The sequence below is a fragment of the Chenopodium album genome, chromosome 2, assembly GCF_948465745.1.
Source record: "Chenopodium album chromosome 2, dcCheAlbu1.1, whole genome shotgun sequence".
Classification (NCBI taxonomy): domain Eukaryota; kingdom Viridiplantae; phylum Streptophyta; class Magnoliopsida; order Caryophyllales; family Amaranthaceae; genus Chenopodium; species Chenopodium album.
Window position 1 is genome coordinate 78,492,802 of NC_137835.1, and position 13,492 is coordinate 78,506,293.

The 13,492-nt window shown below is 35.3% G+C and overlaps 1 protein-coding gene across 2 annotated transcripts; it reads left to right on the forward strand.

Moving 5' to 3' along the window:
* Positions 1–456: 456 nt before the first annotated feature.
* On the forward strand, positions 457–12,832 carry LOC145601705 (uncharacterized). 2 transcript variants are annotated; one of them, XM_081657770.1, is made up of 9 exons: positions 457–670; positions 1,334–1,497; positions 5,521–5,640; positions 6,714–6,785; positions 7,975–8,039; positions 8,243–8,399; positions 9,249–9,332; positions 9,409–9,498; positions 12,405–12,832. In XM_081657770.1, the coding sequence occupies exons 2-9, from the start codon at positions 1,351–1,353 to the stop codon at positions 12,525–12,527; spliced, it is 858 nt and encodes a 285-aa protein (XP_081513896.1). In that variant the 5' UTR covers positions 457–670; positions 1,334–1,350; the 3' UTR covers positions 12,528–12,832. The 2 variants fall into 2 exon arrangements, with proteins under 2 accessions (XP_081513896.1, XP_081513903.1); XM_081657777.1 differs by having other exon boundaries at positions 1,334–1,494; positions 5,560–5,640.
* Positions 12,833–13,492: the final 660 nt, after the last annotated feature.

Below are 13,492 nucleotides of genomic sequence, written 5' to 3' on the forward strand. Positions count from 1 at the left end.
TCAAAACTCAATTTAAAATTTTAACACCAAAATGCGTACATATAACAATTTGAATCATTCAATTCAAATCAAGTTAATGATCAAATTTTAAACTGAATTATTTTTAAATAAGTCAAATTATTTCAAGTCATATCAGTCTTCAAATATGCATTACGGATACAATGGGTCTCAAATAATTGAACCCTCAATTTTCTTTATCGTGAATGTAGGTTCCATAAAATTTTGTAACCTCTTTGTCAAAAAATAAAAAAAATATTTTGTAACCTCTCCAAGAAATTAGAATTCCAAATTTGTGGGTAACCCCTCTTTAGATTCCATAAAAATCATAATCTCTTTACATTCTAACGTCCTCTAACGTTCGTTATGTGTCAAAAACCAGGCTACCTATTCCATTTAACAGACGTTAACAAACACTCCAAGAATTAAATTCCAAGAAAGCCACCTCCTTTTGGCTTTGTTTCAGTCAAATAACTCAAACCAACCAAACCCTGTTCATATAAATATAAAAGAATACCCCAATTTCTTTATTTTCCAGAATTTTCTTACACAAAATCCCATCTCATTTCATCATCATCATCACCCTTTTTCACAAAGTTACCCCTTTTATTAGAAAGTTTGTATTTGTATTTTTTGTTAACTCATTTCCCAGAAAAAAGTTCTGAATCAAAAGGTAATTTCTTAAGTTCTTGATTAAATTGTTCTTATTTGAAGGAAATAGTGTTTGTTTATTTTGATTGTGTGTTGATTTTAGGGGTTTTGATTGTTTTTTAATTGATTTTGACGGGAATCTGTAATTCAATATTTAGAATTTATGGGTTTGATGAATTTGGGAATTTTTTTTGTGTGTAGATGTAAAATGTGCCTTTTCTGGGAATATGGGTTGTTTGCATATATGTTCATCTTTAAGGGGTTTTGAATTTTTGTCTGAATTTGTTATAGTATGTAATTTTGATTGATAATTGAAGAACATTAGGTTATCTTGATTATAATTTTTCTACATTTTTCTTAATTTATACTGATTTTTTTTGGATATTTTTCTAGGTTAAAGTTTGAGCTTTTTTTTTCATTAGCTGGAATAAATTGGGGAAAACTTATGAACATTTATCTTGTTTCATGGATTATTTGAAGTGTAGCTATTTACGAGTAGTTACTTTGTGAATTTTGTAATGGGGGTTGTTGGGCTTATTGCCTGATTGTTCAGATAGTTCTGTATGCTTAGGTTTTATGTTTATATGTCAGTTCTTTCTCAAAGTCTGAAGATTTTTAGGCTGATGAAAAACTGTGGCTTGCATCGTCATTTACTGTATTACTGAATTATTTGGTTATTCATCAGTTTGATCCGGAAGACAAATGAGTGATCACCATGTTGTGTGTGTGGACCGTCTGATTACATCGGACACTTTGCAACCGGTTAAAGGGGTTGAGGTTTCAGAATCGTCTGTTGATAGTCATAATCATGTTGCTGAATCGTCTACTTCTTATGAACCTGGTGAGGTGAGCGATGATAAAGATGGGCACGGGCCGTGCCCGTGCCGCCGCGGGCCGTGCCTGGCCGTGCCGGGGTGGTGCCCGTGCCGTGCCGTGCCGTGCCGGCTCCGCGGCGTGCCGTGCCGTGCCGTGCCTGGGATTGGCACACCCCAGCCCACGGCACGGCACGGCCCACGTGCCTAGCGGGCCGTGCCGTGCCGGGCCGCGGGCCAAACCGTGCCGTTTTTATTTTTTTTTATTTTTTTTTTTTTTCTTAAAAAAAAAAATAAATGTTAAAAAAAAACGAATTAAAAACAAAAATGCATATAATAAAAAAAAAATACTAGTGCGATAATCCGAAAACACAAAAAATTGAAGAATAACTTATTTTATTATATGACGGTAGCCGACTAGCCGGTACGAATATACGATAATTCAATAATACAAAATTACAAAATAAGTAATGATAATTAAAAATCGTACAATAGTGTATGAATATTGAATAACTTCATTTATTATACGGAATACGAAGTTCGATAATACAAAAAGAATACAATAGTGTATAATGTAAATATGTAATCATGTAATTATTATTGGTCGTCTTCGTCTTCGCCTTCGTCTTCATCTTCGTCTTCGTCTTCGTCTCCTAGAGGTTCAAGTTCATCCGCCAATTGAGTGGATTGAGAACTAAAAGAAGTCGACGTTCCTTCATCGTCGTCGTTTTGTGCATAAGTACGATCTTGAGAACGAGTTTCGGCATCCAACCAATCCTTGAAGCAAACACACATTTCAAGTGTTTCGGGTTTTAGTCTTGTTCTTCTATCGTCTAGAACTCTTCCCGACGCACTAAAAGCTCTTTCGGAAGCAACGGAGGAGACTTGGATAGCAAAAATATCACGAGCCATTGCCGATAAAATTGGATGTTTCACGACTTGTGATTTCCACCAATCGAGGATGTCGAGGCCAAACTTCTCTTCATCGTCCATGCCTTTCATGAAGTCGTAACTTAAGTACATTTGCAACTCCGAAACATCGCTTTGAGTTCTCCTAGATGATGATGATTCTGTACCTGAATACTTAGACATCAAGTTAGCAGCTTGTGCAAATAAACCTTTGGCCCGTTTACTTACATTTTTGGATGTTTGAGAAGGGGCAAATCGAGACACGGTTCCATATTTACTTTCATAAACATTATATAAATTAAAAAACTCATCCGTCACCTTAGTCTTAAAAGTTTCAACATCACCTTCAAAATTCATGTTACTATAATAAATATCAATTAATAAAAAGGTGCCATCATATTTTTGTCTAGGATCTAAAATGGAAGCAAAAATATAAATCATAGGAATATCGGTGTAATATTTACGCCATTTATCCTCCATGGATGGAAGATATCCACGATAAGCATGTTCTGATCGGTGTTCCGCAAAAAGTTGTGCAAGTAAACATGCATTGCTAAGAAAAGAATGAGCACAAGGATTATATACAGAAGAAAAACAATGTGTCATACCATATAGTAATTGTAAAAACTGCATATATTTTTCACAATTAACCCAATCATCTTCAAGTAAAGCATTTTGTGGATATTTCATATTATAAAAAAGTGTTAAATGAACCTTGTACTCGATTGCCCGACTCAACATTTCATAGGTGGAGTTCCACCTAGTTGGACAATCCGGTGCTATTTTTATGGTTTTAATCCGTTGTTGCCTGCAAAAACCTTTCCATTCTTGCCATCTCATGTTAGAGCTATTAATAGTGCAAATAGCACTCCGTATTTTGTGATAAAATGGACCAATTGCTTGTGTTCCATCCTTCACACACAAGTTAAGAACATGACAAATGCATCTAACATGAAGTGCTTCTCCATCTAATACTAAATCGGTTAATTGGGGTTTAACCAAATTCGCACTATATGTCATAGAAGTTGCGTTATCGAAAGTCATAGACATGATTTTATCCCTAAGACTATATGCATCAATAGCTTCCATTAAATGATGTGAAATGTTAAGACCGGTATGAGGGTATTCAAGCATTTTGAAATGAATGATGCGTTTTTGTAACATCCACTCATTATCTAACCAATGACAAGTAACACATAAATAATGAAGTTGGTACCCACTATCCCATGCATCGGCGGTTAAAGAAACTCTACTAGGAAGATTAGCTAATTCATTTACTAATCTTAATTTGTACTCTAGATAAGTCTTCATGGCAGCAGATCGAACGGTTTTTCGGGAGATTTTTTTGTGTTTTGGTTGTAGTGCTCGGTTAATATAGTTGTTGAAGGCATCATTTTCGGCGAAAAGAAAAGGTTGTTCTGCATGTACAATCATTCTCCCAAGTTCATCCCTATCTCTCTCGTAATTGTAAATGAAACCTTGTGGGTGGAATTGAGAAATTTTAGGTTGGGTTGGATCACTAGATGGTCCACCACATTTTTTTGTATGCCTAGTAAGGTGTCCCGTCCCTCCCTTGGTATCGGCCGAGAAAATTTTACCACAAGTCCGACACTTGCATTTTTTTCCATCTTTACTTAATTGATAATGTACCCAACATCCACTCTTTCTTTTGGTTTGAGCAAAATCCTCTTCGGTACACCACTCTAATATGTTAGGATTATGGGTGGATGGTTCACTCGACCCGCAAGCTTGTGTTTGGCTACCTTGGGAAGGAGGAGGAGGAGGAAATTCATATTGTTGAAATTGGGTTTGTTGAAATTGGGTCCAAGGAGCCATATCATCCATTTGTTCTTGCCCTCCCGTGTTTTGGGGATGAAAGAAAGGGGTGGAAGTGTTTGGAAAGGGCATGTTAGGAGAGGGAAAGGGCATGTTAGGGGGGGGCATAGACATTGAAGTGTTTGGGTTTGGTGATTCCCTACGTGTTGACTTGGCTTTTCTAGAGGAGGAGGAAACGTTCGGGTTTGATGCCATGATTAATTAATAATAATAACACAACTAACAATAACAAAGTAACAATTAACAACAATGAGATCAATGAGAATAAATTAGTAAGTAGTTTTTATATAAATTAAATTTTCAAAAATAATTATAATAATAGTAGATTACTTGGATCAATGAGATCCCAGGTAGGAGAGGTTAGGAGCGACGTTGTCCAGAGCCCAAATCCCGCCTTAGACAGATTTCAACAATCCAAATAACCCACAATTAAAATAGAAAGTAGTTTTTATATAATTAAGTAGTTCCAATAATAATAATAATAATAATAATAATAATAATAATAATAATAATAATAATAATAATAATAATGATAATAAATTAATAATAATAACAATAATAGTAACAATAACAATAACAAATTAAAATAAAGTTGAGTTAGATCTTACAATGACGCTTCAATGCTTTCCCAAATTTATAATTTCCCGAATTTTTAATTTCCCGAATGTAAATATAACAATTTTTTTTTTTTTTTTTTTTTTTTGGTAGTAGACTAGTACAAGTAATAATAGTAAAAATGTAAAATTTATAAGAGAGTAGGAATTTTTTTTTTCTTTTCACAAAAGAGAGGAAGATTGTATGTTTTTTAGGAATTTGAGAATTGAGAATTTGGGAGTAAGAAAATTAGAGAATAAGAGAGAAGAGATGAGTTGATGAATTGTGAAAATTTTGGAGGAAAATATGAGGTATTTATAGGGGATTTGGGTGGGAAATGGGGTGGAAAATATGGCCGTTTATAGCTGTTGGAAAACGGCCATAAACGGCCATATTCCAACGGCTAGTGGCACGGGCCGTGCCGTGCCGTGCCGTGCCTGGCCGTGCCGTGCCGGGCCGTGCCTGGCCGTGCCGGGCCGTGCCACGTGCCGTGCCGGCGGGTCGTGCCGGCGTGCCGGCCCACGTGCCGGCCACCGTGCCGCCCGCCGTGCCACGGGCCGTGCCCGTGCCGGTCCCAAAAAAGTTGTTCACGGCACGGCCCACGGCACGCCGGCGTGCCGCCGTGCCGTGCCGTGCCGGCCACCGTGCCCGTGCCGGGCCGTGCCGGAGTCGTGCCGGGCCCGTGCCGCCCGCGTGCCGGCACGGCCCGTGCCCATCTTTAAGCGATGATGTGCCTGATGAAGAACAGCCTCTCATTCAGGGAGTTGAGTGTAGGATATGTCAGGAGGAAGATAGTGTAAAGAATTTGGAGGTTCCTTGCTCTTGCAGTGGCAGTTTGAAGGTAACTTCTTTACCTTTGTTTTAGAGTTTTGTCTGGTTCTTTTGGTTCAAGGCCATAAAATGAGTAAACAGTGGTCAGCTTATGTGTGATTTTCTATGGAAATTCTTTGCAAATAACTGTAGTACTTTGTTACTTCCAACACATGTTCTTTGTTGACTTTCATTATTGTGTTATTGTAACCTAATCATGTGGGTATAATTGGTAATAAAGCTATTAAATAAAGTTGAACACTTGGTAGTTGATATGAGGGATGTTCTATTGTAAGACTGCAAACAAACTTATTAATTATCTTAGGTTGTGGCATTATAACAAACATACTTTTTGATATTGGAAGTTCCATAAGTCTTCCAATTGTGCTGTTTTGGGCTTATAATCAACAATGAAACCGTTTGGAATTGATGGCAAAGTCTTATACACACTTATTATTTCTGTGGTCAGTCACTCCGTCTGATGAGGATTGTGCATGCTACGTTCTGTGTTCCTAGGATTTTGTGGTTCTCACAGCTAGTATTGTTTGATTCTTTGGTTTCCAGGAGGATTGATATTGCCTCAAAACTTTTTTTTTTCTTTTTAATTTTTGGAGCTTGCGATATGCATAGAAAAGAGAGCTGAAATTCAGTGTGTTTTGTCTAAGATTGGAGCTTGAAGTTGTTTCATTAGTTATATGAGTATGTTTTTACTACTTTTGTCCCTTCATAGTATTGTTTTAGAATGATTTATGGGTTCAAATAAAAACTCCAAACTTTTTGCATAACGTTTGATAACCTTTTTATTTATTTATTTATTTTATTTATTTATTTTTATCTTACTGTACCATTATTTATCTTGCCAAGAATACCAACTCTCATTCATATTTTTTTAAGTTGCATTAGTGCCGTGTAGAACAGAGGCACCTTTGTCACTTCATAAACCCACCGTTTTTCCTGTTTAAATGTTCTCTATTTTATATATAGCTTAAAAAAGGATGGAGGGAGCATCTAATTGTTTCTGGTGCATATTGAAATTGACGTTGGTACTTATATTATATTAGATCACTAGTATGTCTCTTAAACAAGTTTTTGGTTGTGATGCAGTATGCTCATAGGAAATGTGTTCAAAGGTGGTGCAATGAGAAAGGAGACATCATATGTGAGATTTGTCATCAGGTATGTGTTGTTTCTTGATCTCCATTGTTGGATGATGCTGTTGTTTTTTATTTTGTACAGTTGTTCGTTTTGAATTATATTCTTGTCTTCTTGAGCTCATCTATTCTTGAATTCACCTTCCCCCCCGGGGTAGAGTATAGCTTATTGTGCCGGTTGGTTGTTGCTGTGTAAAGTCTTTATTTTCTGGGCTACAGGCATAGATTTTCCCAAGTTTATTTGGAAAATTGAAAGTGAAATTATTTGTGAATGAATGTAGTTTTACTGCATTTGGCATTTAAATGGTCTTCTTCCTTTCTTTATTCTAATCATAGAAATTTCCTGGAATGCTATCAGTTTGAGACTTTGATTAGAGAATTGTAAAAGGGAATTGATTGGCTGGTTCTTTTATTTGTCCTTGGTCTTGAGATGTGTAGCCTATTTGTAATCCATTTTTTAGAATTGAGGATGGAGTAATTGGGAGTCAACATCTTCTTATAAGTCAACTCTGAAAATATTTTCTTTAGAAGTAGCTTTCAATAATTGGTGTTGGTGGGTGTAGCTCCTGTTCGATTGATTGACTTCTTATACCCTTAAAAATTAGGCTGTATTTGGTTAAAGCTCAATTTCAATGAATTGAGTTCAAATTTCTGAGATAAATTACTATTTTCATGTTTGTTTTTGACATTCACTATGCCACTGTATAAGCCTTTCCTTGAGGTTATCTGTCTTTATCGCCACTGAACTAGTATCAATTTGTTGTCTTCACAACCAAAGGTCTGATGTACTTTGGGCTACTGTTGTTTTGATTTCATATTGTTGGTTTGGATCTTCTGCAAATGATATACAGCTAAACTCAAACTTTACCTATATTTCTCATTTGCCAAATGTGTTTATCGGATTCACTTTATATAGGATAAAGTTGGTGTCTTGCAAGTTTTGAGATTTGAACCAAAACCTTCTTTATATTGTAATTATTATTTGGGTAATACTGAAAGTAAAGGATCAGTTTTTGTATCAAATGAATATAGCATAGTGGATCTGAGTTATGCTAAAAATCGACTCATATAATATGCTTGATGATTTTGCTTAACTTTGATGCACTTATGTGTGGGTCTCCCGTCTTTGATTCTTGTTTTTTTTGGTGGCGTATTTTATTTGTCATTATTGGTATTGAGCAATCATTAAGTAATCTTTCTTTCTTGGTTTATAGCCTTATCAACCAGGTTATACTGCACCACCACCTCCACCTGCTGATGATACCGCTATTGACATCAGGTAATTTTTAGTGGTCTGCTCTTTTCATGCTTTTTACCTACTGTATTTTCATCTTATGGTGTATGTTGTATGAATGTGTTCCCTTATTTTCATGCATGCACATATTAGGCCAAAATGTTCCTGTTGAGTGGTGGAATAATCAATGGAAATCTAATATGCAGCAGTCTAAGATCCAATTTAATACTTCTTCTTTTTGCTTACAGTGCTCAATGGACCGTGTCTGGTGCACCATTGGATTTGAATGACCCACGGCTTTTGGCAATGGCAGCTGCTGAAAGACGTCTACTGGAAGCTGAGTATGACGAGTATGCTGATACAAATGCCAATGGAGCAGCATTTTGTCGCTCTGCTGCACTCATTGTAAGTTGGCATTATTGTTTTAAATGAACACCTATATGATCATAACTATTTAGGGCAAGAGGTGCACCAACTGTGATTATGAGCGGTGGATTCTGTCTTGATAAATTGATGATAAAGGTGTCAGTGATTAATTGTTTACCCCACTTAACATAATACGTTAACATGTTTACAGTCGACAAGCTGTATATTAGGCCTTATATAAGCCTCTTCTATCAGTTATAAACTTCTTTATATCTTGATTTGATATCAACATGCAAATTGGGTTGAACTGGTTTGGGTTTACTAAGAATGCTGGTATTTCTTGGCTAATTTTTGAGAATTTGGAAACACATATTTTTAAAATGCAGTTACAGAAAATTTCTTTTAGATAATTTAGGAAAGATCAGTTAATATAACTTTCATATGCTCTAGAATCAAAGTAAAGAAAAAAAGCCTCATACTGTAAAAGAGTTTGATTACTCGTCACAATACATTCGAAGCCTGGAAGCATCAGAATTCAAGATTTTGGTTGGAGTTCATTTTGCTGTAATGGCCTCCGCTAATATTAAGTTTTGGCCTTACAGTTTGATTACTTAGATGAGAAAGTTGCCTTAGTAAACTGGTTGGTTTGGTTTGTGCTATTAGCCAGTAAACTGGATCTAAACTTGCTAGATTTGATCACTACGTTGAAATTTAAAAAAGGGCGCTTACTGCTTAGTGTCACTCTTTGTACCATGCAAACGCTTATGTAATGATGATATGATTTCCCTTTTGGTTTCTTGTCCTTCTATATCTTAGCCTACTATTACTGGTTATTTTGGTTTCCGCTGTTGTTGTTTTGGTTTTGCTGATTCTTCTCTCTTGTGGCAGTTGATGGCTCTATTACTCTTGAGGCATGCTCTTTATGTGACAAGTCCTGATGGCGAGGATGATGATGTTTCCACATTCTTTTCTGTGAGTAATGCAAGAATTTTGTAAATGGTTGCTCTCTGTTTGCTAGACATTATGTTGACTAGTTTCTTTTTTACAGCTTTTCTTGCTGCGAGCTGCTGGTTTTCTTCTTCCATGCTACATAATGGCTTGGGCTATTAGCATATTGCAACGGAGAAGGCAACGACAGGTTGGTTTCCATACTTATGTTTCATTTTCCAAAACTTGTGTATTACATTTGTCTCAGATATGTCTTGGCACACCTTTTCACTCTCTTTAAATTCAATCTTTGACCATTATCAAATATAAACTATTATTTGGACCCATGCAGCACATAAGATGTATCGTATACAGTGTTTGATAAAAATTAATCAAATGGTACTAAAAAGAATCACCAATAAGGTTGCTTAAAAAGTGATTTTAAAATCTTATATTGTAATAAAATGCTGATATATGATTGTTCAATGAGGGACATAGAAGCACTGTATCTTCACTCCAGTTCCAATTTTCCAATTAGCATTGTGATATCAAATCAACCGAATTATTATAGCTAATCAACAATAAATAATATATAATGACTCGTGTAATGACTATGTGAGACGGAGTAATATTTTTTGTTCTTGTTATTGATAAGTTTCTTTCATTCTATAAACTCAAAATTCAATTGTTATTGTCACCTCCTCTATTTTTTTTTTTGACGGGATGAGGTCACCTCCTCTAATTAAAGAATAAAATTGGAGCACTCCCACCCCAATCACCACATTCATCTAAATTTATGCCACGCCTGAGATATACACTGCAGTTTACAATTTTACATGTTCGAAATATGGTAGCTTACATCATATTACTTGGTTAAATTGAACTCCATTAAAATGAAGAAAAATAATAACAATGAAAAGATAGCAAGATTACCGGCTTTTTTTGTTCTTTGGGTTAAATATTAGGGCTAAATCTTTTCAGGTTGCATCCCTTCCAAGGGTTATTTTTTCCCCCTCTTCATGTTGTGTCCTTGAAAGCATTTTTTTTTATTGATTGGCATAAACTTGAATAAAAAGCGGAGGGAGAAAAAAAAATTGTTGGAATATCTTAAATCATTTTATGGAAAACAATAGTTGCTTAAGATGGAATTAATGAAATTCAAAGCATTAGCTTTAGAGTGATAATTGGATATTTGTTAGTCTGTGTAGTTGTACCCTTAGGACCAAAATTTTCACTCATATTCATCATGTAAAGAGCCAAAGAGACATGTCAAGTTTTGGGGTATAGATAAATCACAAGTTTTTAACGACTACCCCCTATGTAACTTTATTGTTACGGATAAGGATTAGATTAGGTGGGAGAGATACCGATACATTCTTTTGAGACAGTAATCATCTTGCTTTCTGTCAAGGATATTCCAAGATAGCTTTCATTTTAGTACAATTTGGAATGAGTATTACCCGGAGAAAACATTGTTTTAATTAGCGTTAATATAGGTAAGAATGAGTATTTGAGTGATCTATGTAGACTCTATATTTTGTGAACCAAATTATAGAATATGTGATGTGGAACCTATAATGGAAGCTGTTGTGTTTATCTTATTAGGTTGGTTACAAATTCTTGAATAAGGGGAACTTTCCTTAACTTAAGTTACCCTAAGGGGGTGTTTGGTATGGAAATTTGTAACATAGGAAATGTAAACAAATAAGTGTTTCCGTTTCTATTAGTTTGGTATGAGTTATAAGTAACAAATACCGTTTCCAAAGGGTAACAAAATCCCCTAAATTGTTACCCTTATCCAACTAGTGGAAACAAAATGTGTTTCCCTCCTCAATCATAAACTCCTCAATTTGTTTCCATTTTATAAAGATACCAAACATATATCAAAGGTAACGTGTATCATTACCCTTTCCCTTATTTATATAAATCATTTCCATTCCGTTTACGGAATTTATACCAAACGCCCCCTAAAAGTATTTAAAGTTACCCTTGAAGTTACCATTTTTTTTTAACCATAAATTTTACCCTTAAAAAATATACTTATAATGCGTTATATTATTAATAACATGTATCAATTGAAAAATGCACAATTTTTTTTTTTTTCCTGATGGGTAAATAATACACATTAAAATACAATAAGACTCGTTACAAATTAAAAGTTACCCTTGAATGAGTAGAAGTTATCATAAAAATTGTTAAAATTGCCCTCAGATTGAAGTCTTCCAATAAAACTAACAAAAGTCCGCCTTGTACAAGACTTACTGTGAGTTGGTAAATAGGCGATAGGTGGGAAATAGTTGCTATATTGGAGGTGGAAAGGAGACGAAAGATGGAGGAATTGGGTGAAAACTAGAGGTGGAAAGTCACCTCTAAAGGAAGAGTTGTGAGCGTTAAGATGTGTTTCCTGACACTTGACTCTGACACCTCTCTTGAATTCTCTTATAGTACTACTAATTCCATGAGACCAAGCTTGTCTAGTAACTGAAACCTTGTTCTGCAACAGCATTTGGACTGCTTTCCTAAGTGTGTCGCTGCAAAAAGAAACTTGTGATACAATAATTGTCTCTGGTCAGCAAATACTGAGTCTGTCCAATGGAGAGTCTAGTTTAAATTCAATGTTTATTTTCTTTTGGACCAATAGGGGTTATGAAGCAAAAGGAAATGATAATTTTCATAATCAATGTATGCCTTTACATTTCGTCCTGTTTCTTTGTAAAGGAATTGTCATTTGGCTTATCAATACATCTGTATGTCGCCAAAAAAAAAAAAACATATATTGGCATAAAAAATAAGCCATCACATCTTGACATTCGACACTCAGTTTGATTCCAGTTTTTGTTATTATGAAGGTTATTACTGGTATCTCATTTTGTGAAATACGAAGTAGTTGTATGAAAAACTTGCTACATGGATTGTTACAAAATAATTAAAGCATACCATTTCGTTCTTGCTATATGGATTGTTTCCAAATAACCTTTGACTCCTCCCTTTTATGCTTCTCATCTGACTAGATCTCTCTCTCTCTTTCTGTCTCTTCATACTTTGAAACAGATATAGTGCTTTTATTTTTTGGACATGCAATGACATTTATTTTTCACATATGTTTGATTTCAATAGGAAGCAGCAGCATTGGCGGCAGGTGAAGTTGCATATGTGATACAGGCAGGACAGCATGGAGGCGTACATTTCACCATAGCTCCTGGGCCTGCAGCTTCTCCACAGCCCGAACAACATCAATAACGTGTTAAGTAACTTGCTTAAATGTATCTGATCAAAATGAAATTCCAAGTTTCTTGTAGAGCTCCTGGTTCACAAAATTTGCCAATTTATTCTGGCATAAACCTGCCCACCATGTTGTAACCTTTTCAGAGTATAATTTACACGGAGTATCGCTAAAGAAATTCTGATGAAAGGGTCATGAAACTCTGTAGCTACAGCTCTCATTTGCTTGTACATAAACTCCATTATCGTTTCAGACGTAATTTGTATCCTTTGTAGCACCTGAGATCCCATTACAAGCAACAAATTATCGTCTTTTGACATCATTTTTCTGAATCTGTATGATTTTGTTACTCCATATTTCTACCATGGTTGCTATGTAACAGGAATTTCTGCAAGGAAACAAAAAGTATTGAATACTTGGTTTACTTCCTAAGTGCTCGTTTGGAGGAACTAGTTTAAGCCACTTTTTCCATTCGTTATAGTATATTTGAACATTCATATGTCAACCAAACGACCACTAATATTTGATATGCAGATAAAGACCCACGAATATAGGTAAATCCAAAGTAACAAAGTGATTTCTTTGGGTATAAGCTAATAAAGACATAAACTTTGGTCAGTATGGCGTGCTAAGTTTTAGTAGGTACAATGTTAAGCTTTTAGATGACAAATGGTGAGTTTTGAGTCTTAGCATGTTTAACTAAAACCGAACTCTAACTTCATGAGTGGTCGTTTTACCTCGTTGGTAACAAACTTCACATTTACATATTGGCCCAAATTTTTATTCTTTTATTGCTATATCTAGCTTTCTAGCCAATGGTACATGATTTTTTTGGGCATTAAGATTTGGTTATGAATGAAATATATGAGTGAAATTTTAGAATTGGTCCATTTTTATTGTCCCTCTTATATTGATAAATTAGTGTTTAAAAGTTCAAATCTGATGGCTAAGAGTGATTTTTGTGAAAGCAACAAGTCATGTC

Bases quoted from the DNA above. Each gene is read 5' to 3' on its own strand.
- LOC145601705 (XM_081657770.1), top strand. From the start codon at position 1,351: ATGAGTGATCACCATGTTGTGTGTGTGGACCGTCTGATTACATCGGAC. The intron at 8,040-8,242 runs GTAATTTTTAGT...TTTTGCTTACAG, and splicing joins GATACCGCTATTGACATCAG to TGCTCAATGGACCGTGTCTG. The intron at 8,400-9,248 runs GTAAGTTGGCAT...CTCTTGTGGCAG, and splicing joins GTCGCTCTGCTGCACTCATT to TTGATGGCTCTATTACTCTT.